This window comes from Larus michahellis, chromosome 11, assembly GCF_964199755.1.
Source record: "Larus michahellis chromosome 11, bLarMic1.1, whole genome shotgun sequence".
NCBI lineage: Eukaryota > Metazoa > Chordata > Aves > Charadriiformes > Laridae > Larus > Larus michahellis.
The window spans coordinates 21,671,699-21,694,628 of NC_133906.1; the positions used below are offsets into that span (position 1 = coordinate 21,671,699).

Sequence of the window (22,930 nt, forward strand, 5' to 3'; positions counted from 1 at the left end):
TTCCCCCACAGCAGCAGCAAATCCATCTCCCTAAAAAGCCGGGGGCGGCTCCGCGGGCGCTGGGGGCCGCAAAGAGCGGGCTGTGCTGGGACGGGCTTTGCTGCGTGTCTTAATGGAGCCCTTCCCGCCCCCGGCGCTGTGCGCTGTTAATCTACTCTTGCAAACGGCTAATTTTGAAAATCCTCTTATCAGAATTAGGTCCTCAACATCCATATTTATTTACTTTTCATTTTCATAATCTTTCCGTTCCTCGTGCGGCTGGGGTTGTTCTCGGGCTCCTGGCTCCGTTTGTGAGCATCCCCGTGCAGGATGAGGCCAGGGATGTCCCAGGCTGTGCCATGCTATCCCATGCCATGCCATGCCGTGACATGCCACGCCACGCATTGGCACGTGTCCGTTGCATGGCACACGTGTTCCTCGCACCCTCAGCTCTGCCGTACGGGGTGCCCGCTCCCCGCCGGGGCACGCTCCCGGCCCCCAGCACCCCGCACAGTCCGGACTCCATCCATCGCCAGGGTCGCGGCCGCATCCTGCTCCCGGGGCCATGCATTATGCATTGTTTATTCGTCAGCACCTTCTCCGTTTGTAACTCAATTAGGCAGACGGCGGTTTTGCTAATACAATGGTGTTTAATATTCGACTTCCTTAAATACCACAAATGGATGGGGAGGCAGCTCGCGGGCGATCCATTATACATGAGCTCAAATACCTATTTAAATATTTGATGGGAGTTTAGAAAATCTCGGGGCTGGCCTTGCCCTCGGCTGCGGGGGCTGGGCAGGAGGTCGGGCAGGGCAGGGGCAGGGGCTCTGCCGGACCCGGTGATGGGTGGCAGCTGCTTCTCCTGGGCTGGCGTGGACAGACATGGCACCCGGGGCACGTGGTGAGGGGGGAGCGGTGCTGGAGCGGTGCCGTCCCCAGGGAGGCGGCAGCCACAGCCCGCAGAGCCTGGGTACCACCGGGTGATGCCCTCCCTCCGTCTCCACCCCAATCCAATTTTTTTCGGGAGAAAGCCCTGGCACAACAGATGCAGCACGTGGCTGAGCCACGGCCATGGCGCGCTGGAGAAGAGAATTAATTTTTAATTCCATTTTAATTACTTTGAGTAATAATCCATTTACAGCACCCAGTGGGGCCAGCGGTTCCGGCATCCCCCCGGGGCTGTGGCGGTGGCAGGACACCTAGACGCTGAGCACGCCGAGCTGGGGACACCAGGCCAGGCACCATACTCCCCTCCTTGAAGCCCTCGAGTCCCACAGCCCCTCACGTCACCCCAGAGGGTGGTCAGGGGTCCCAGGTGTCCCCGTGGGCACGGGCTGGGCTGGCACAGCACTGGCAGCAGCGGGGCTCGGGGCTCTGGGGGCTGTGGAGCCGGATCTGGCTCATCCGCCCCCTCAGCTCCTCCTCGGCAAGAGGGAGAGGGAGCAGAATTGAAAGTGATCTCCCCAATCTGTATTAATTAGAGTCTATTAACTCGTCAGCGCGCCCTGCCACTTCCAAACTGACGGCCCGGCCATGCCGTCCCACGGCGCAGGAAGGACACACAGGGGGATGCCGTGTGGCCTCAGCGCAGCACCCACATGGCACCGCGCGTCACAAACACGTGGCGAGGGAACCGGGCGAAGCCGGGGCAGGACTGGGCACCCCCGGCACCCCCAGGCAGGCGGCGGGGCAGGCAGGGTGTGCGGCGGGTGCCTGAGCGGTGGGAGTGTTGTTGCTGGCACCACCGGCGCGGTGCCAGGAGCAGGAGCTGGAAGCCATCCCGGGAGAGCGGCGCAAGGAGCAGATGGGGCTGGCGCTGTGCCGGGGACCCTGAGACCCCTCCCCGACGCGCTGCCCCAGGGCAGCACCGTGCTGGGTGCCCCAGGGGTGTGGGTGCCATTCGCACCAGGTTCCCCCTCCTTGCCCTGCCCCAGTGCCTGACCAGGGGGTCTGGCCACTGCGGGAGCCCGGGCTGGGGGTCCCAGTGCTGTGGGGGGAGCTCACACCGGTTCCCATGGCAGCCCCCCGGGAGCTCACGTGCGGCGCGGTGACTTCAGCAGGAGCAGATGGAGCCGAGAGGAGTAAAAACATCCTGTTTCCATGCAAATGCCATCAGTAATAACGAGCCAGCCTGAAGGAGGGTGGGTATCGCCACGCCGGGGCTCTGCCCATGGCGGGGCTGGGGGTCTCCTCTGCCAGCTGGGCCCCACCAGCGCCTGTGCGGGATGCGCCGGGGCTCTGGGCACGGCCTGGGGCAGCGCGGCAGGACAGGAGTGAGCACCCATAGGTGCCACCCGGCATGTGCTGCCCTGCCTGCGCACGTGGCTGGCACAGGAGGTCCCCAGCAAGGGGGTGATGGTGGGAGATGGCTCTGGCCTCGCCCCAGGGCTGGTGCTGGTGGTGGCCTCGGCTCTGCCCGGCACCACCAGCGCTGTGCCAGGGCGGATGGAGGCCACGGCACAGCCGGTGCCACCCGGGAGAGCCGCACTGGCTTCGCACCCGCTCCAGCTTTCGAAGGCGTCAAAGCAGTTGTTAATTGTTGCTGGAGCTGCTAATGAAATTATCACTGTGTGGCGCTGGGAGCCGCTGCCTGGCCCTGCCCCTGCCTGGCCCCTGCTGCTGGGGACAGGAGGATGCTTGGCACCTCTGGCATGGGCTCTGGCTCCCACAGGGTCCGGGGAGCACCTCGGGCACCCCAATGCAGCCCCCTCACCCCCCTACGCCCCTCGTCCTTTGCCCACTCTGCAATCTGCCCGCTGGTGGTGGCAGCGCTGCTTGCTGTGCACCGTGGCTGGGCACAGGGATGGCACAGGGAGGGAAGGGGCTGCATCCTGCAGCCAGGGAAGAGCCAGATCCCCCGGGAGAGGCCAGCCTGGCTGAGTGTGGGGTCCCTTGGGGCCAGACCCCCATGTGGGGCAGTGAGGTGGGACCCCATGGGTGGCACACGTTCCCGACAAGATGGCCCCGCTTACGTGACGTTTCCCAGCAGGAGACACCGGGCTCACCGGCCGGAGCCGTGGTGGCCGGAGGGTGGAGGGCAGGGTGCCAGCAGGACCCTCTTCTGCCGGGGTTGTCCCCCCACCCGCCCGTGGGGTGCCAGGCTGGGCTGGGGGACCCCTGGGGCAGCAGGGGCTTGGGGTAGAGCGGGGTCCGGGCGGGTGCCGTGCCGGGTGGGCGTCATACCGGAGTGGGGGGTGTCCCGTGGGGGGGGGGAGATGCCACGCTGGGGAGGGTGCACCGCGCTAGGGGGGGTGCAAACCCGGGCTGCGGCGCCGGGGGCTGCGGACCCCCATCGCCGCCGGGCTGGGGTGGGGGGGATGCAGAGGGAGGGTGCGGGAGCGGGGGGGGGGGAATGTGCGGTGCCGGGGGTGCGGAGCGGGGCGGGGGGGGTGGGGGGGGGGCGGCGGCGGGGGCGCGCCCAGCTGTTGCGCCGTCCCTTCCGCGGGCGGGTCCGCGCTCGCCGCCCCGCATTGGCGGCGCCCGGGCGGAGCGGAGCGGAGCGGAGCGGGCGCGGCGGCGGGCGGCAGCAGCGGCGGGGCCGGGCCGGTGGCGGTGGCGGGGCCGGTGGGGCCATGGCCCGCTGAGGGCGCCGCGGAGCGCGGCCCGCCCTGCTCCCTCGCCCCGCGCAGCGCTCCGCGGGGCGCGCCATGGGTGCGCGGCCGCGCCGCCGCCGGGCCCCCGCCGCCGCCGCCACCGCCGCCGCCGCCGCCGCGCCGGGGCCGCTCGGTGCCCTGCTCGCCGCCGCTCTCCTCGCCGCCGCCGCCGGTGAGTCACCGCGCGCCCCCCGCGGGCACCGGGCTCCGGGCGCGGGGGTGGTGGCGGCGGCGGTGGGGGGGGACGGACGGACGGACGGACGGACGGGGGACAGCCGGCACCGGGCGCTGGGCAAGGTCACCCGGGGAGCGGCGGCGGCGGGAGGGCGTCCTGCGGGGAGCCGGGTGCCCTCCCGGGGACCGGGGGGTCGTTCCCGGTGCGGGGTGTCCCCCCGCTCGGTTGCGGGGTACCGGGGGTTCCGCGGGGTGCCGGGTGCCCTCCCGGGCAGGGGGCGTGCGCCCTGCCCCACGACAGGCACCGCCGCCCCCCACCCCCCGCCCCATGCCCACGCATGGCCGCACACGCGTGTCCAGCCCGCACTCCCCCGGACGCTGCCCGCACTTGGGGGGGCGGGGGGGTAGGGGTGTCTGGCGCTCGCCGCCTCACCGGCACCGCTCCGCTCCCCCGGGGCCCTGCCAGCTCCGGGCACGGGTGTCCGTAGCGGTCCTGCCCCACTCGTGAGCTCCCTGCCCCACGCACAGCATCCCTGCGCCCTCCCTGCCCGGGGACCCTGCTTGTCCCCATCACCTGGCCGAGACACGGGGGACGGTGGAGGTGGGGGGGGGGGATAGCCTGGAGGGGTGCTGTCACCACGCGGGGGTGGCCGTGGCGTGGCGGGGGTGGGGGGCGGTGTATGCGGGGCTGCGTCGGTGCTGCTGCAGACGCGGACGGTCCGGAGCCCGGCTGCCCCCGGCTCTGTCCCCCCTCCCTGCCCCGGGCAGGACCCGGCGGGTGGGGGAGCGGGATGGGCCGGACCCCCGGGGCTGAGCGGCACCGGCTGGCGAGCCGGGGGTCCCGGGGGGGCGGCGGGTGCCCGGGGCTGGCGGCTGCTGGCAGGTGTCACGGCAGCCTGGAAGTGGCGGCTGCAGACAAAGGACCGGGCTGGGGGCGGGGAGCTGCGCGGGGCTGGACGTGCGCTCTGCGGGGGGTCCGGGGGGGGGGGACACCCCTTCTGCGCCCCGGGGGCCCGGCCCACCGACCCTCCTACCGCCACCGGAGACGTCCCCGAGCCTGGCATTGGTGCGGTGGGCGGGCATGGCGGGCACCCAGGGGGGCTGCAGCCCCCGTGCTCCCCGCGCTCGTCCTTCCCGGCCGGTCACCCCGGGGACCCCGCGCCCAGCACTCCCAGCATGGCCCCGTCTGCAGGGGGACGCTGCAGAGCCGGTGTGATGGGTGGCACGGTGGGTGGGCACCCCTTGGGTGCAGGGGACCCCGTGTGCAGGGTGCTGTGTGTACCGACCTCCAGCTGGGCATGGAGCACTGCTGTCCCCACAGCACCCGTGGGGCCGTGGTGACTCACAGATGGAGGTGGGGGACAAGGGGACAGGGGGTGCGCCAAGCCACCGCATGCCGGCTCTGCGGCGGGAGATGTGGGGGGGCCTGGCAGTGCCAGCGCCGGCTCGGGGCAGTGCGACACGGGAGCTCGTCCTCGCCGCTCGCTTGGCAGGCAGCTCACAGCCGGCCGCGGCGCGACGGAGCCCAGCCACCTGCGCGGCCACCGCTCGGCACAGACGTGTCAGGGGTGGGCCTCTGCGCACCGGGTGCTGCTCCGGCATGGCACGGCACGGCAGGGCACGGCAGGGCGCTCCTTCCCTCAGGGTGCAGGTTGGGGACGGGGGAACCCGGGTATCTGGGCAAAGGGCCCCTGCCTGCCGCCGCGCAGCAGCATCGCCGGTGCAGGCTGCCTGCTCCGCTGCTCGTGCCCGCAGGGGAAGGGCGAGAGCAGCGGCGAGGGCTGGGGGCAGCGGGCAGCAGTGCGGGGGGAGCAACTGAGGTGCGTGGGCTGCCCAGCTCGAGTGCCACGCTGGTGGGTGGGCAAGGGCACGGGGACGGGGTCCTTCCCGGGAGCTACCCCTGGCCCAGCACTGCCATGGGCCCTTCCCCTTGGCATCTGCGGCAAACGGTGCCAGGTCCCAGAGCATCTCCTGCCACAGGCTGACGCTCGTCCCATGGAGTGTGCCCCACACCAGCTCCAGCCCCAGCTTCTCTAGCCAGGGCCACGGGCTTTGCTTTCACCACGCGTCAGCCGCATGGTACTGCCGGCTTCACCAGGCTGCCGGGGACCCTCAGGCTCCAACGGGCAGCCCCTGGCCACTGCACCCCACAACTTGCTGCCCCATAGCCTGGTACCCCAGGTTGCTACATCCCATCAGTGCCCCACAACCTGTGCGTGGCCGGGCAGCGGTGCAGGGCATCGGGCAGGGCTGGTGCGCGCCGGGAAGCTGCCGTGCCGGCTGTCAGCGCGAGCGCGCAGCAGACGCAGCCCGCCCAGGGCTGTTTGTTCTGGCTCGGTGCCATGCGGGGCTGGCACTACATCAAAAGTGTGCGGAGCCCTGGCAGGTGCTTGCGGGAGGGGACCGGGGTGCCGGTGGTGCCACCAGGGGCTGGGCACCCCCCGGGGCCACCGTGGGCACCTCACAGCTGTGGGTGCAGCTGAGCGCCCGTCCTGCCTGGGTGGTCTGCAGCACCCGGGACCAGCCCAGGACTGGTGCTGGTGCCTGAGGGATGATGGCACGGGGACCACGCACCGTGCGTGTCCTGCCATGCCTTGCCCTGCACCCAGGGGGGCACCCTCGGTGCCAGCACCCCTCCGGCTGTTGGCACCGTCGCTGCTCTGTGTGACGCGTGTCTGCCCGCGGACAGGCTGGGGTGGGCTGGCTCCAGATGGTGCAAACTGGGACCCCGTCCTCATCCCAGTCAGGCCCACTTGGCTGATACCCCTTGGCCCTGCTGCCTACACCCTCTTTGGGTGCTGCTCCTGGGTGGGTGTCAGGCAGATCACAGCTCACCCTGGCCCCCCCAGACCCTGCCCAGCGTGGGGCTCTTGCCTGCAGCGTGGGGGTCTCGGGTCCTGCTGCCACAGGGTTATGGGGTACCAGGGCTGCCAGCACCGCATCCCACCCATGGGTGGGAGGGGGACAGGCAGTGGGGCTGGACCCTGGCACCCAGGACCGTTGCGTGGCTGGAGGGGCCGTCCCCAGCCTCCTGCCCGACTCCCCCCCCAACTCTGGCAGGGACGCGGGGCTGAGGGTGACCTTGACGCTCTTCCCAGCGGGGCCAGGGCTCGGCAGGAGCATTTGCTCTTCACTGTCAATTAAAGGAGAGCCAGGAAAGCTGCTCGGCTCCCCTGGGCTCGGGACCCCAGTGACAGCCCCGGCACATGGGGCTGGGCCAGTCCCGTCCCCCCCACACCATCCCAGTGCCCGGCTGGGGGAGACCCCAAGTTGCCCACCAAGCCGGGGCCAGGATGATACCCTCTCCCTGTGACGGGGGCTGGCAGGGCTTGGCGTAGGTCCTGGGGGCAGGCTGGGGCTGTGGGGGGCTGTGGTGCTCAACGGGCACCGGGGGCTGGCAGGGAACAGGGCTCTGTGTGTGCCATGGGGCCAAAAGGGGACCAGCTCTGTGGGTGCCCAGCACTGGGTGCCAGGGATGGTAGCCCGCAGGCAGGCCAAGGTGGTCCCTGGGGAGGGGCTGCCACCGCCGGCTGCCTCTGCAGGCACTATTGTCCCCAAACCCCAGGCGCGGGGCAGCGTGGGCCAGGCTTGGGCATGGCTGGGGCTGTGCAGCCCCTCGGCGGGTGCTGGGGTGCGACAAGGGCACAGCCCGCCGGGAGCCCTGCCCGCCCTGGCACATGCTAATTGCATGTAATGGGGAGAGCGTTATCAGCTCAAATCCATAATTAGGCAGCTCCATTGTCATGCAAACCCGCCTGACTAATTCATTCATAACGAGCGCTCGCTTAATCAGCGCCCAGACGCTGCCACGCGCTCGCTGGGAGACGGGCACCCTCCGGCCCCCCGCCGCCCCCACCCAGCCTCTCCCATGGCCGTGGGTCTGGCACACATGGGGTATACGCCTGGGGGGCCAGGGCAGCGACCGGCTCTTGGGGACACGCCAGGAAATTGGGGACACAGTCTCAGGGCAGGCGGGGGCACCTGCGGGGGCACTGTGCCCGTTGGATCACAGGGGACGTGTCAGCACTCTGTGCCCATCGTCCCCAGTACTCGCCACGTGCCAGACTGGCCGGGAGCCGGGCCGTGCCGCCCGGCGTTGGCATCTGACCCTGCTGGCTCCTTGCCTGGCCGGGGCTGGCACCGGCACCCGCCTGGCGTCACCACAGGGGCTGCGTGGGGTGGGAAGGTGGGTGCAGGGGGAGCGCTTGCCGATGCCCGGGTGCTCCAGGTGAGCATCAGAGCTGCCGCAGGCAGCTGGGCAGTGCCAGGCGATGCCGCAGCCCCTGGCTGGGGGTCTCCCAGGGGCAGCACCGGCTCATCGTGGCTCGGAGTCAGCCTCTCCCGGCAGGATGGTGCCCGGCTCAAAGCCTCAGACAAGCTTTTTGATGGCAGCGAGTCGTGCCAGCTCCTCTCCTCTGCGCCCTGCAGAGAGCAAAGTGCCGGTGGCGGGGACCCCTGTGTGTGGTGTGGCAGGCAGGGCTGGCACCCCCAGGCTCCTCTGGGCACAGCTGGGCATGCTCTGCCCTCCCCCTGAGGCCCACCCTTCCCTCGTTTAGGCCGGTGCAATCAGCAGCAATTATTGCTTTAATTACCTGCTGCCGGGGCGCAGGCCGGGCGCCGGCAAAGCGCGAGGAAATCTTTCATGTTAATGGCGTGCCAGGCCTGGCGCGGGCGCGATGGATGGGGCGCCAGCTGGGATTGAATCCGCCGGCTGCAAAGCCTGTGGGGGATCCGGGGAGGTCCCCGGAGGGGGGCACAGCTGATGGGGGCACGTGCTGGCATCAAGGTCCCCACCTTGCCGCAGGGACCCCCCAGGGTGGCCGGCAGCAGGCAGGGGATGAGGGCAGAGGGAGGCAGGGATGGCTCGCTGCCCTGCCGGGGACAGCCGATGCGTGGGTCCCGGCTGGGCAGCGGCACTTGGGGGGAACCGTGCCATCGGATCATTCTCCCGCTGGAGGCAACTGCCTGCTCCGTCCCAGGGGCAGCTGCGCCGAGCGGGCACACACCAGCATGCCAGTGCCGAGGCTGATGCTGCCGCAGCCGCCGGCGAGCAGCCTCTCCTCGCCAAGAACACACTGACCTTCCCCGTGTCTCCCCGCAGCAGGCACCCAGGCGCCCGGCGTGCTGCTCTCGGCACCGCCGGGGAGCGGGGCACCGGTGCCGGGGACAGGATCAGGCCCTTGAGGACCAGGGGGACTTGGGGGGGGGGGTCACCTGCTGGTCCTAGTGGGTCCTGGCAGTGCCCTGTCCCCCTGCGCTGGGCAATGCAACATCCTGCAGTCTCTCCCTGCCCAGTAACACCAGTACACCTGGTGTTTCTGATGCTGGGGGTGGTGGGGGGGAGGGGGGGTGTAGGCGCTACGGTGAGGGGCTGTGTGGCCACCCGGGATGGCAGCGGCTGGGGGGCACAGGGAGCAGGGGGGCTCTGTGCATGGGGAGGGAGCCAGGAGCAGCTGGGGGGTCCCGCAGTGCTGGGGTGAAGGCGGGCGCTCAGAGCCCGTAGCGAGGTGCCCCCATCCCCTCTGCACCCCGCGGGGGTGCCGCAGCCCTGCTCGCCAGCCCGGCCCCCAGCACCCTTTGCCAGGCCTGCCCGGCGTGCTTGTTAGCCCACGTGGGCGGCGGGTAATTGATAATAAAGCCTTGCTTAATGCACTGGCTTTACCGGCCGTGATTTATCAGCGCCGGTAGCAAACCGCGCTCCCAATTAGCCCTTTGGCTGCCGAGACAGCGGCCGGACGGGGCTGTGGCCCTGCCACCGCGTGGAGGGGGGGTGGTCCCGGGGGTGAGCGGGGCCCAGCACCCTGCTGTCCCCCCGGTCCCCGTCCCCCATCCCCGCCGAAGTTCCCCGGTTCCCTTTGCCAAGGTGACATAAGCATCTCGCCTGTTTCCATGGCAACGCAGCGGCAGGTGAGCGGCGAGGCCGACGCGGTGCGGGAGCCGCCACGGCGCCGCGTGGGGGGCTGCTGCCCACGGGGCACCCACGCTGCGCCCACGGCCTGGGGGTGCCCACGCTGTGTGGGGTGTCTGTGGCGTGGCGGGGGGGGGCCCACAGTACACGGGGGTGCCTGCGGGGGGAGGGTGCCCGTGGTGCAGGGGGTGCCCGCGGGGAATGGGGCACCCGCAGGGAACGGGGCGCCCGTGGTGCGTGGGATACAGGTGGGGTTTGGGATAGCCGTGCTGCGTGGAGCGCCTGCGGTGCGTTGGATGCCCACGGGGTGCATGGGGTGCCCGCAGTGCATCGGGTGCCCATGGTGCATGCAGTGCCGCAGGGCACGGGGTACCCGCCGTGCATGGGGTGCTCGTGGTGCGTGGGGCACCCACGCCACAGCCCCTCCACGCCCTCGCCGGGGCTCCAGGCCAGCTCCGGCCTCTTGGCCGTGCCGCATGGCTTTGTCCCTGACCGCACAGCGGCACAGAGCCCCGCCGGTGCCCAGCATGGTGCCAAGCAGCAGGAGAGCATCCCGCCCGGGGGCTCTGCGGGGTGTCTGGCAGCCCCCCAGCTCTGCCGCTCGCTGCATGTCCCCAGCTTTGGTGGCTGCCCCTGGTCCCACCCTGCCCACAAGACACCTGACACCCCATTTGGGTGGGCAGCTGGGGGGGGTTCCGTGCCCATGCTGCCTCCCCCACCCATCGCTGCCGTCCCCGGGCTTCCCGCGCCGCTCCACTGGGCCGTGATGGATAGACACGCCGCTCAGCGACTGCTGTACTCGTTTCACGTGTGATCAAAAGGCCGGTCCCCACAGCACCGCTCTCCCGTTCACCCGCCGTGCCCGCCGCGGCCGCCCTGGCCGGAGGCAGTGGTGGTGCTGTGCGGCAGCAAACCTGGGATGTAATAAAGAAACTGGGTTGCCTTCCTGCCCTTCTCAGCAGCGCGGAGCCACGCGTGCCGGCGCGGGCAGCGCGGCATGGGCACCCAGGGGTGCGCGAGCGGCAGGCGCGGCGGTGCGAGCGGCGGGTGCTGTGGCAAGCCGTGCCGCAGCTGGCATCGGGCACGGCACCGCACCGGGGACCGCAACGCCTGTCCGCACCGTGACCCCCCTGGGCCGGCCCCGGGCTGCGGCTGGGGGGGGTCGTTAAACCAGTGAAATATGAAATGCCTGTATATCCCCGACAGGGGTTTTAATTAAATTAATTGCCAGCGACATTGTAAAAGTGCTGATGGGGTAATAACCGGCGCGTTATGGTGGCCGTTTATCTTCCCCGCGTAAATTAGCTGCAGCACCTTGCCCATCCCGGCGGGCATCGCGGCGGGCTCGCTCGGCGCCCGCTCCTGGCTCGGAGGGGCCTGATCCAGCTGGGGGGAGCAGCGAGGCCCGGAGCCCCCCTGGGGGACTCAGCCAGGGCTCAAGGGACCCCCGTGTCCCCCGCGTCCCCATCCCCGCCACCAGGTGGGAGCGGGCTGGGGTGGGCACGGGCAGTGGGGGTCCCACGGGCGTGTGGGGGGCGGCGGGCGGTTGCCAAACGAAGGCACTTAATTACTGCGCATTCCATCCCATTTAATTGCTTATTAAATCCTAACCAGCCAATTAGCAGCAGCAATTACAGCTTCATTCAGTGACACAATCGGTATTTTATCGTTTGTTAATCAAATGCTTATTTAGGGCCTGGTTTATTAACTCTTTCCGCAGCGGGTGCCGGCGGGGTGGGGGGAGTGGGGGCACCTGGCCATGTCTGGGCTGGGGGACCTGGGCGCTGTGGGACCGTGCCACAAGCCGTGTCCCCAGCGCTGCTGTCCCCACGCGGCAGTGGCACCCACAGCCCCCAGGCAAAGCTGGGGGATGCTCGACCCCCCTGAGGGACATGTGTGCAGCCCCGAATCGCCCTTGCCACCCTGGGGACACTGGGGACAGCCAGCCCCTGTGCGCCATGCGTGTGCCCACTCCCAGGCGGGTGCTAGTGGCACAGGAGAGGGCGCACCGCTGTGCCATCCTGCTGTGTCCCCAGGGCATGGGACACGCACCCCACCGCTTGCCCTGTGCCACCCCAGGGGGCGACGGGGCAGGACGCGGCCCCCGGCTGGTGCCTGGCAGCGTGCTGGGGAGGGGGGACGGCGGGCGCCCCGGGAGGCGTGAGCGATGGCCCTTGTTGGTCACACTACATTTCCTTTTCATTAGCGCTAAGTGTGGACATGAGGGATCGGCGCGGGTTCAGCGGGCGCAGCCACCGCGCGGCTGCTCTCCCTGATGGATGGCGGGGCCGGGAGGGGGCTGCCGCGTCACCGGCGGGGGGACGGTGGTGAGGCACAGGGCCACCGGCACGGAGCCACGGCGGGATGGGTGATCACCCAGCCTGGGCACGCTGGAGGTGGCCGAGCCCCCATCTCCCCACAGGTGCTCAGCAAAGCGCGACGGTGGCCAACCCGGTGTCCGGCGCGTCCCCGGACCTGCTGCCACACTTCCAGCTGGAGCCGGAGGACGTCTACATCGTGAAGAACAAGGCGGTGAGCCTGGCCTGCCGCGCCACCCCTGCCACCCAGATCTACTTCAAGTGCAACGGCGAGTGGGTGCACCAGGGTGACCACGTCACGCAGCACGGCACTGACCGCGGCACCGGTGAGCGCTGCCGGGAGGGACGGCAACAATGCCGGTCACGAGGGTCTGGAGGGGGGGTTGCATGGGGCTGGGGCTGTGGCAACCACTCCCGGCATGCCAGTGCTGACGTGCCGCCCGCCAATGGCAGGGCTGCCGGTGATGGAGGTGCGCATCGAGGTCACCCGCCAGCAAGTGGAGAAGATCTTTGGGTTGGAGGAGTACTGGTGCCAGTGCGTGGCCTGGAGCTCCTCCGGCACCACCAAGAGCCAGAAAGCCTTCGTGCGCATCGCCTGTGAGTGTCTGCGGGTGCCCAGATGGGGCGCGGGGTGCTGCCACCCCGATCCCCCCCGTCACCCCTGTGCTTCCCCAGATCTGCGCAAGAACTTCGAGCAGGAGCCAACGGCCAGGGAGGTCTCCATCGAGCAGGGCATCGTGCTGCCATGCCGCCCTCCCGAGGGCATCCCCCCCGCCGAGGTGAGCCCCCACGGTCCGGCAGGTCAGGATGCAGCTGGGGGTTCCTCTTTGCTCGTGGGGACGCCGTGGGTGCCCCCCAGAGGGGGTGACCCCCTGACATCCCCCTGCCCCGCAGGTGGAGTGGCTGCGCAACGAAGAGCTGGTGGACCCGGCGCTGGACGCCAACGTCTACGTGACGCCGGAGCACAGCCTGGTGCTGCGCCAGGCCCGCCTGGCCGACACCGCCAACTACACCTGCGTGGCCAAAAACATCGTGGCCCGTCGCCGCAGCGCCTCCGCTGCCATCACCGTCTACGGTACAGCCCCACCGCGCCTGTCCCCACCATGCTGCCCCGGTGTCGCCCTCCCCGTCCTGTCCCTCCCCGCGTCCCCCCCCGTCCCGGCGAAGCGCTGATGGGTCCCTCTCCACCCAGTGAACGGCGGCTGGTCGACGTGGACGCAGTGGTCGGGCTGCAGCACCAGCTGTGGACGGGGCTGGCAGAAGCGGAGCCGGACCTGCACCAACCCCACACCCCTCAACGGGGGGGCTTTCTGTGAGGGCCAAAACGTGCAGAAAACCGCCTGCACCACCCTCTGCCCAGGTACCCGCCCTGCCCCGGGCGCCGCCGCCGCCCCCGCCGTGCCGATGCTGCACTCCCTGCTGCACCCACTGCGGTCCCTGTCCCCCCCCGGGTGTCTCGTCCTGCCACCACCACCCCCCCACCGTGTGTGTCCGTCTCTGCCGGCCCCGGGGCAGGGAAGGGGGATGGCAGCGGGGCGCTGACCCCCGGCTGTGCCCGCAGTGGACGGCGCCTGGTCGGAGTGGAGCAAGTGGTCGGTGTGCGGGGCCGAATGCACCCACTGGCGGAGCCGGGAATGCTCGGAGCCGGCGCCACGCAACGGGGGCCAGGAGTGTCGCGGCCCCGAGCTGGACACGCGCAACTGCACCTCCGAGCTCTGCAGCCACGGTGAGGGCGGCGGGGGACGGTGGGGGTACCCCCACCCGGGGGTGGGTGGACGGGGGATGCCCGTGGGTGCTGACGCCCTGCCCCACGCAGCCGCCGGCGGCGCGGAGGACGTGGCGCTGTACGTGGGGCTGGTGGCCGTGGCCGTGTGCCTGGTGCTGCTGTTGCTGGTGGGGGTGCTGGTGTACTGCCGCAAGAAGGGGGGCCTGGACGCTGACGTGGCCGACTCCTCCATCCTCACCGCCGGCTTCCAGCCCGTCAGCATCAAGCCCAGCAAGGCCGGTGAGCGAGGGCTGCGGGAACGGGGCTGCGCACCCGCGCTGGGACGTGGTGGCCCTCGGGACCTGGGGGCGGCCATGCCCCTGGGGGGAGCCCAGGGCAGGGGCTGTGCGTCCCGTGGGGGTCCCTGGTCTCGAGTGGGGGCTCTGTGCCCTATGGGGGCCCTGACCTAGGGACAGGGGGGCTGTGTCTTAAATGGTCCCTGACTGTGGGGTCAGTGCTCTGTGCCTCATAGGGTCGCTGGCTGTGGGCAGGGGCTCTGTGTCCTATAGTGTCCCTGGTCCCTATAGGGTCTGTGCTGGGTTGGTGCTGGGTGCTCTGGGGACCCCAGGGTGACTGTGCCTCGAGGGTCTGTGCTGTGGGGCAGAGGCTCAATGCCCTTTGGAAGCCCGGTGTGACTGTGCCCCGTAGGATCCTTACGATGGGGCAAGCGTGGTGTGTCCCATGTCCCCTGGGGCCAGTTGTGCCGCCGTGTCACCGGCGGGGACCCCCCCCTGCCCCCCCAATCCCCGCTGTGCCCCGGCGCCACGGCCCCCTGCTCTGTGCCACAGACAACCCCGGCCTGCTCACCATCCAGCCCGACCTCAGCACCGCCACCATGACCTACCAGGGCTCGCTCTGCCCGCGCCAGGACGGCCCCGCCAAGCTCCAGTTGCCCAACGGGCACCTGCTGAGCCCGCTGGGCGCCGGGCGGCACACGCTGCACCACAGCTCGCCCGCCGCCGAGGGTGCCGACTTCGTGGCCCGGCTCTCCACCCAGAGCTACTTTCGCTCCCTGCCCCGCGGCACCACCAACATGGCCTACGGCACCTTCAACTTCTTGGGGGGGCGGCTCATGATCCCCAACACAGGTATGGCGGGATGGGGACGGGGTGCCGGAGCATCGCCCGGTGCGGGCGGGTCCCCATGGGGCTCACCCCCCCCCCCCCGCCTGCACCCCCCCACCCAGGGATCAGCCTGCTCATCCCACCCGATGCCATCCCGCGGGGGAAGATCTACGAGGTCTACCTGACCCTGCACAAGCAGGAGGAGGTGAGGTAGGTGCCGTGGCCAGGGCTGCTGGGACACAGGGCTGCGGGGGAAAGAGCTGGGGGGGGGGGTTGGCCTTGCTCAGCTGCCCCCAACGCTGCCCCAGGCTGCCCCTCGCCGGCTGCCAGACGCTGCTGAGCCCCATCGTCAGCTGCGGCCCCCCCGGCGTCCTCCTCACCCGCCCCGCCATCCTGGCCATGGGTCACTGCGTGGAGGCCAGCGCTGAGAACTGGAGCATCCGGCTGAAGAAGCAGTCGTGTGAGGGCACGTGGGAGGTGAGCGCCCGCCGAGGGGCTCGAGGGGGTCCGGGCTGGGGGGGGAGCGAGGGGGGATGCCCGTGTCTGGGGTGCATCTCTGCCTGGGTGCCGCAGGACGTGCTGCAGCTGGGCGCCGAGCCGTGCACGGAGCTGTACTACTGCCAGCTGGAAGCGCAGGCTTGCTACATCTTCACGGAGCAGCTGGGGCGCTTCGCCCTGGTCGGGGAGTCCCTCAGCATGGCGGCCTCCAAGCGCCTCAAGCTGGTCCTGTTCGCGCCGGCCGCCTGCCCCTCGCTCGAGTACAACATCCGCGTCTACTGCCTCAGCGACACCCAGGACGTCCTCAAGGTACCGGGGGGGGTCCCCACGCAACACCCCCCGTCCCAGCTCGGGGTGATGCCATGCAGACGGGGGCTCCCGGGGTGCGGCAGCTCCTGCCCGACCGCTGCCTGTGCCGGCAGGAGGTGATCCAGCTGGAGAAGCAGCTGGGGGGGCAGCTGATCGGAGCCCCCCGGGTGCTGCACTTCAAGGACAGCTACCACAACCTGCGCCTCTCCATCCACGACATGCCCAGCTCCCTCTGGAAGAGCAAGCTTCTCGCCAGCTACCAGGTGAAGAGCCTGGATGGTGGGTGGGGATGAGGATGGGGGATTGTCCCGGCCACCCTGACCCCCCCCCCCCCCCCCACGCCCATCACCCCGCTGCAGGAGATCCCTTTCTACCACATCTGGAGCGGGCTGCAGCCCTTCCTGCACTGCACCTTCACCCTGGAGCGCCTGAGCCCCAGCACCTGCGAGCTGGCCTGCAAGATCTGGGTCTGGCAGGTGGAGGGCGACGGGCAGAGCTTCACCGTCAACTTCAACATCGCCAAGGTGAGGGCAGGGCCGGGGGAATCCCAGGGGTGACCCCACGATGAGCTCACGTCCTCACCCGCCGCCATGCTCTCCCCTAGGACACGAGGTTTTCGGACTGGCTGGTCCCCGACAGCGAGGTGGGCGCCCCAGCCCTCGTGGGACCCAGTGCCTTCAAGATCCCCTTCCTCATCCGCCAGAAGATCATCAGCAGCCTGGACCCGCCGGGCACCCGGGGAGCCGACTGGAGGACACTGGCCCAGAAGCTCAACCTCGACAGGTTGGGGAATGGGGACAGGGACGGGGTGGCACGGTGGATGGGGGTTGGGGTCTTCTGTCCTCATCCTGCGCCTTTGCATGGATGCTGGCATGCTGTGGGACCCGGGGAGCGGGATGGTGCCCAAGGTGAGACCAGCACAGGGCTGGTCCCAGGGTGGGGACCCATCCCTGTGCCTTGACGTGGTCCTTCTGTCCCCCCCCACCAGCCATCTCAGCTTCTTCGCCTCGAAGCCCAGCCCCACGGCCATGATCCTCAACCTGTGGGAAGCGCGGCACTTCCCCAACGGCAACCTCTCGCAGCTGGCTGCCGCCGTGGCCGAGGTGGGCAAGCAGGACGGAGCCCTCTTCGCCGTCTCCGAGGCCGAGTGCTGAGTGTGGCGGCAGTGGGGGGACAACCCCAACCCCACTCCCAGGGGACCGTCGCCATGGGGCAGGGGGGACCCCGGCCGGCCCCCAGGCCCCCGCTGCCCCACACCCACGGGTCGGGCTGCCCGGCCCCCTTGCGAGAGAGGGATGCCCGTGCCCCACGGCGGCCGAGCCCCCCCCAGCGCTGCGGCGGCCGGGCTCAGCCCGGCCCTGGGGGTCCCGCAGCACCATGGCGGGGGGCCGGGGGGGCGCTGGGTGTGCGTCGTGCGTGCGGTGCCGTCGTGCTGTCTGCGTGTGGGGCCGGGCGGCCCCGGGCCCCGTGCCGTGTTGTGTAAAGACCGTTTTTTTAATTCTGTATTAAGTGCATTCAAGTATTTACACTTGGCCTTATGTACATAGCGGTGCCGCGGGCGGGGGGTCTGCCGGACGTGAATGTAAATAAATTCGATATATATTGCTACGTGGGGCTGTGCCCGGCCGTGCGCTGCCCCCCACCCACACCATTCCCCCCACCAAGGAGGCGCAGGTGCAGAGCAGAGCACTTTATTGGGGCGATGGCGGTGGCAGCGGTGGCTGTCCCTAGGACTTGGCCCCACGGCAGGCCACGGCTGCCACAAGCGCGGCCCCTTTGCCCGAGCCATCCTCCGACTGCAGGAAGGTGACGGTGCAGTTGGGCGCCAGCTCCCGCAGCATCTTCTGGAGGTGCTGGGAGAAGCTGGGGGAAAGGGGAGGGGATGGTCAGGGCTGGTGGCCCCCCACCCCGGGGACCCCATGGCTCCCCCGGACCCCTGCCATAGGGCACAGGTCCCCGGTGGGTGCCTGCCACCCCCTGCCCCACTCACCACGGGTGCACTTTGTACAAGGTGCCGTCCACGCCCACGGTGACGGCCAGCTGGGACAGGCCCCGGTTCTCCCGCATCTTCTCTACCACGGCGGCCAGCCCGGCGGCGCAGAGCTGGGCCGCCCGCAGGGACACGGTCTGGCACACCTCCCGCACCAGCACGCTGTCCTCGAAGCTGGCGTCGAGCTCCAGGTCCTGCAGGATGGCCTGAACCTGCTGCAGGGCCAGCCCATCGCTGCCCCGGGCCAGGGGTACCGTTAGCATCACCATCCCCATCACCGTCCCCGTCCCACAGGCTGGAGGTGGCATCACCCTGCGTGTGTGCTATCGATGTGGCGTGGCCCCCTCCCGGGGCTCCGGCTTCACACCCCCCACCCTGGGCTAAGCGAACCCGCCGGAGCCCAGCACTCACATCTCGATGGTGGAGAGGAACTTGGTCTTGAAGATGTCCCTGGTCTGGAGCCTGGGGCAGGGCTTGCCGCGGAACAGGACTTGTTTCTCCACCAGCGCCAGAAGGATGTAGCGTACGATCTCGCCCAGGTACATGCCGCTGATGAGCTTCTCAAACCTGCCCCGGGCACGGCCTTAGCCAGGCACAGCCGCCCCCCCGCCACGGCCCCCTCCCCACCCCAGGGCCCTCACCCACCTCTGCTTGCCCGGGTTGATCGTTTTCTCATCCACCAGCCGGTCAAAGTCGGTGAAGATGTGATCCAGGCAGCCGTTGTCCCCGAAGGCCCCCCATTCCATGTTGATGCACATACGGCCCTGCTCCCCCTCCACGGTGCCCACGTTCTGCATCTCCTCCATGTAGCAGGCATTGGTCCCTGTCCCTGCAGGCCCCACACTGGTGTCACCTCCACCACAGCCCTGGCACCCGACAGCTGTGCTGGGCAGGCTGGGGTGGTGGTGAGGTGATGGGAGACCCTGGGGAGAGGTGGTCCTCACCCACGATGAGGCCGATTTCACATTTGGGGTCATCGTAGCCACAGGACATCATGGTTCCCACTGTGTCGTTGACCACGGCCACCACCTTCAGCGCTAAGTGCTGCCAAACCGGAGATGGGGGTCACACGCGGCTTAGTGGCACCCAGCCGGCTCCTGGAGCTGGCACCGCCTGGTTGCAGGGTGGCACCCCGGGGACAGGGGACAGCCCAGCCCTCCCCTACCTGTTTGCGCCGGGCAGCTTCCCGCAGCAGCTGGACCACGTCCTCGCCCACGCAGCCCGAGGCGCTGAAGCCCTTGGTCCAGGTCAGCAGCACTGCCTGCAAGAGAGGCGGGAGCAGGGGCTGGGCAGCCGCCTCGCACCCCGGGACCCTCCCCAGCCCCCTGGGGACGGAGCCCCCCCTCACCTTATCCAGGCCCAGCTGCTGGCAGGGGAAGGAGAAGGTGAAGCCAAGCGGCAGGACCTGCTCCATCAGGTCCTGCTTCAGCTGGAAGTCCATGATGCAGTCAATGATGTGGTCGAAGAGCTGCGGGGAGCAGCCACGGTCTCAGGGGCAATGCCGTGGGGGTGTCACAGCCCCTTCCCAGGCCCGTGGGCAGCGAGGGGGAGGCAATTCCCACTCCTTCACCCCATCCCTTGGCCACGGGTCCTCAGTCTCACCGCCTCGCCGGTGCCCTGCATGATGTTGGTCGGGATGAGGTAGATCTCGCTGGCCATGCGGATGCCATCTTCTGCCACACGCACCACCAGCACCCGGAAATTGGTCCCCCCCAGGTCCAACGCCAGGAATTCGCCTCGCTCTGCAGGGAGCCAGCACAGGGGCATCAGCAGTGCCACGGCCTCCCCAGGACCCCCTTCCCCAGGCCCCCGGTCCTCACCGGTGCCGTCGGGCGTCCCGCGGACGTAGGTGGGCAGCATGCGGACGGAGGAGTTGGCGTTGGTCTCCTGGCCCAGCCCCAGCTCCATCTCCTGCCTCATCAGCGCCTGGACGCGCTCCAGGTCGGTGCGGCTGAGCCGCAGCGGGGCCAGCAGCTGGTCCATCTCACGGCGTTGGTCTGCCAGGCGCAAAGCCACCGCCGTCACTATGGCTGCCCCCCGCCCGGTCCCATCCACTGAGGGCACGAGGGCGGCCATGCACTCCGGGGCCAGCAGCCCTGTCACGCTCTGCAGGATCTCCCCAAACCTGCCAGAGGAAGAAGAAGATGGCGAGGGCTGGATGTGAGGCATCCCACTGGGTTGGGGACCCCCCCGGGAGCCCCGTGTCCCTCCTCACCTGCTGTGTGCCCGGTACAATTCGCCATCCACCGCCACGTTGATCACCAGCCGCTCCAGCCCCCGGCTGTGGCGTATGTAGCCGAGGATGGCGGCCAGCCCGGCGGCGCAGAGCGCGGCAGAGCGGCTCACCACCGCCCGGCAGATCTGCTGCACCCGGCAGCAGTCCCGCTCGCTCGGCCGCAGCCCCAGAGCCTCCAGAGCCACCCTCGCCTTGGCCATGCCTTCCTCGGTGCTGCAAGGGAGAGCACAGCGCTGGCTTACGGGGCCACCATCTTGCAGCCGGGGGTACCCACTTGTCAGCCCCTCTCCTCCCACCCGCAGAAGCTCCTGGTCCCCAGACACTCACTCGATGATCTCCAGGACTTGCTGGGTCTTGAGCGCACCCTTGGTCCCCAGGACAGTGACATTGCTCCCAATGAAGAGCGCTTTCTCTGCAGACAGGGCCATCAGTGTGTGCCGGACAATGTCCCCCAGGTACAGGCTGCCCACCAACTTCTCAAACCTGCGTGCAGACCAAGCAGGGGTCAATCATCCCCCCTGGCACCCTTCGGCCCTTTGAGAGCACCCAGGAGCACTGCAGGGGGACACGTGCTCCTGTTGGTGGGGCCTGGTGTGCTCCGGGAAGGACAGGGAGCCCCAGGGACCCTGCCCTCGCTGGGGGGTGGGAGCACCTCCTCTTGCCAGGGTTGGAGGATTCCTGGTCCACGCGCTGGTCGTAGGGGGTCAGGATGTCATTCAGGGCGTCATCGTCCCCGAAGCAGCCCCACTCGATGTTGACACACATCCGCCCGTTGGTCTCCTCCACCATCTCCACGTACTGTGCTTCGGCCATGAAGCAGCTGTTGGTGCCCTTGTCTGCGGGGAGCGATGGGGGTGAGCACCCATGCGGCCCCCACCCCTGGCACCCACCACCCTGGCGCGCGGGATGCCTGCTGCTCACCCACAACCAAGGCGACCTCACAGGGTCTCTCCCTCGTGCTGCAGGTCATCATGGTGCCCACGGTGTCATTCATGAGGGCAACAACTTCCACGTGGAAGAGCTGGCCGGGGGTCAAAGCAAGAGCATCGTCAGCCCCTCCACGGGGGCAGCCCCCAGCCAGGCCCCCCCACCCCATGGTCCCCCACCTCCTGCTTGTTGATGGCTGACTGCAGCAACTGCACAACGTCCTTCCCCTCCACGTCACTGCAGCTGAAGCCTTTGGACCAGGAGAGGAGTTCGGCCTGTGGAGAGCACACGGCTGAGCCGCTGGTCTCTGCCACTGGCCCGGCTCCGCTCCCCGCTGATGAGGTGCTGGGGAGGAGGCGGTGGCGGGGCAGGGTTGTCCCACTCACCTTGTTCAGCTGGGTCTGCTTGCAGCTGAAGGGGAAGACGAAGCCCAAGGGGAGGTATTCCTCAGTGCTGGTGACGCCAGCCAGGAATTGGCGCATGCATTGTGCAATGAAGTCAAAGAGCTGCAAAGGCACGGCCGGGGTGACTGGTTGCTCCTCCTTTCCCAGCACCCAGGCTGTGGGAGGCAGCCTGGAGCCCCAGCACCGTCCCGGAGCCCTTCTGAGCCTCCCTGGCGCTGGGCAGCCCAGCAGCAGCCACCCTCTGCCATGGCCTCCTCGTACCGCTTCCCCCGGGCCCTGCATGGTGTCCCCTGGTATGTCGAAGATCTTGTCAGTCACATGGGGGCTCTGGTTCCCGTCGCCCAGGAGGGTCATCAACAGGATCCGGACATGGCTCTGGCACAGCTCCACCACCAGCACGTTGCCTTCCTCTACAGGGGAGCAGGGGCGGTGTCAGGCAGAGACATGCCCTGTGGCAGATCCCCCGAATCTTATCCTCACCCTGTTCCAGGGACAGTCACTCACCCACGGGGGGAGGCTCCTGAGAGCCTGAGACCACCACGGGGGCCAAGGCAGCCAGCTCCTGGCCTCTGCCCCTGCACTGGGGACTGGCAGAGACCGCACAAGGGCTGCTTATGGACCCCACAACTGGTGCACCCCTCCCCAGCACCCCCAGGGCGACGTCCAGCCAGGCGTGCGGGGCTGCCGGTAGCAGAGCAGCCTGTCCCCAGGCTGGGCCGTCTTACCCGTGCCGTTGGGTGTGGAGCAGATGTAGGTGGGCAGCATCTGCACGTTGGCCTGTGCGTGCGTCTGGCGGCTCAGCCCGTTGCTCATGGCCTGCATCATGCGACCCTTCACCACTTGCAGCATCTCCAGCGGGATGGTGAGGGCCAGCAGGGCCCGTTGTACCTGGGGACGGCTCATTAGGGCAGGTCTGAAGGGCAGGGGATGCCTCTCGCTGGGTGCGGGGCAGGGATGGGTCTTACCGGTGTGCAGGCGGGACCATCATTCCGCTGGCCCAGCTGATGGCTCACTGAGGACCTGCGTGAGGGAGGTGGCGTGTCACCCGCTGAGCCCCGGCCCGCAGGAGGACAGGCCAGAGGCCTGCCCAGGCCCGAGCACACAAGGGGGTGTGTGTCCCGTCCCCGGCTCTGCCTCCCACCTCCCCTCCGCAGTCTCAACAGCATCGTCACTTGGCAGTGTCCTTCCACTGCAATCGCGACCCGGCAGCCGGGGGTAGAGGGGGCAGCTGTGCCCCACGACCACGAACATGTCGAAGACGTCCTCGAGGGCTGCGGGAGAAGGGGGCTGCCCCCACCTCGCCCTGCCCGCCTCTCCCTTCCACCTGCAAGAGGCCGGAGGCTGGTCTCTCCTCTGCCCATGGAGGTACAACACCCCGGGGAGCAAGGCGAGCCTGCTCAGCCCCATCCCCGGCCCCGACCGCAGCCTCCCCACGCCTGACTCCGCTCCGGAGCCCCCCTCACGGGTTGAGGGCTTGGGGACCCCACTTATCCGGGCCCAGCCCCCGCCGGGGGAGGGTGTCCGACCTGGGGGTGGCGGGGCTCTGCTCCCGGAAGTCCCTGGCCCCCCTGCCGTGGTGGCCGGGCTGGGACGTGCCGCCGCGGCGCAGGGGGCTGGCCATGGCGGTGGGGACGGTGGCGGCGCCGCGGGGGGGGTGGTCGTTGCTAACGACGCTGCCGTTGCCCCAGCAACAGAAACGGCGCCCGCGGGCGCCCCGCCCTGCCATTGGCTGACCCGCCGCGCCGCCGGCCCCGCCCTGGCC

At 69.5% G+C, this 22,930-nt stretch overlaps 2 protein-coding genes across 4 annotated transcripts; one reads left to right on the top strand and one right to left on the bottom strand.

Moving 5' to 3' along the window:
* Positions 1-3,629: 3,629 nt before the first annotated feature.
* Positions 3,630-17,219, top strand: UNC5A (unc-5 netrin receptor A). Its single transcript, XM_074604249.1, has 16 exons — positions 3,630-3,747; positions 12,080-12,301; positions 12,429-12,572; positions 12,651-12,754; positions 12,870-13,050; positions 13,168-13,335; positions 13,537-13,701; positions 13,792-13,980; positions 14,529-14,828; positions 14,927-15,014; positions 15,113-15,281; positions 15,378-15,611; positions 15,725-15,874; positions 15,971-16,135; positions 16,216-16,394; positions 16,600-17,219. Exons 1-16 carry the CDS (start codon positions 3,630-3,632, stop codon positions 16,763-16,765), a joined length of 2,742 nt encoding a protein of 913 aa, XP_074460350.1. The 3' UTR covers positions 16,766-17,219.
* HK3 (hexokinase 3) lies at positions 17,089-22,790 on the bottom strand. Of its 3 annotated transcripts, none has more exons than XM_074604243.1 (19): positions 22,695-22,790; positions 22,134-22,188; positions 21,894-22,056; positions 21,430-21,578; positions 21,151-21,270; positions 20,944-21,039; positions 20,759-20,858; positions 20,490-20,673; positions 20,165-20,320; positions 19,817-20,050; positions 19,422-19,726; positions 19,204-19,343; positions 18,950-19,069; positions 18,767-18,862; positions 18,546-18,645; positions 18,247-18,430; positions 18,013-18,168; positions 17,602-17,835; positions 17,089-17,474 (listed from the first exon to the last, which is right to left on the bottom strand). In XM_074604243.1, the coding sequence occupies exons 1-19, from the start codon at positions 22,787-22,789 to the stop codon at positions 17,339-17,341; spliced, it is 2,823 nt and encodes a 940-aa protein (XP_074460344.1). In that variant the 5' UTR covers position 22,790; the 3' UTR covers positions 17,089-17,338. The 3 variants fall into 3 exon arrangements, with proteins under 3 accessions (XP_074460344.1, XP_074460342.1, XP_074460343.1); XM_074604241.1 differs by lacking the exon at positions 22,695-22,790 and adding an exon at positions 22,310-22,655; XM_074604242.1 differs by having other exon boundaries at positions 21,151-21,578.
* Positions 22,791-22,930: the final 140 nt, after the last annotated feature.

Bases quoted from the DNA above. Each gene is read 5' to 3' on its own strand.
- UNC5A (XM_074604249.1), top strand. From the start codon at position 3,630: ATGGGTGCGCGGCCGCGCCGCCGCCGGGCCCCCGCCGCCGCCGCCACC. The intron at 3,748-12,079 runs GTGAGTCACCGC...ATCTCCCCACAG, and splicing joins TCTCCTCGCCGCCGCCGCCG to GTGCTCAGCAAAGCGCGACG. The intron at 13,336-13,536 runs GTACCCGCCCTG...CTGTGCCCGCAG, and splicing joins CTGCACCACCCTCTGCCCAG to TGGACGGCGCCTGGTCGGAG.
- HK3 (XM_074604241.1), bottom strand. From the start codon at position 22,575: ATGGGGCTGAGCAGGCTCGCCTTGCTCCCCGGGGTGTTGTACCTCCAT. The intron at 21,040-21,150 runs GTGAGTGGGACA...TGCTCTCCACAG, and splicing joins AGCAGACCCAGCTGAACAAG to GCCGAACTCCTCTCCTGGTC. The intron at 19,344-19,421 runs GTGAGGACCGGG...GGCTCCCTGCAG, and splicing joins CGGGACGCCCGACGGCACCG to AGCGAGGCGAATTCCTGGCG.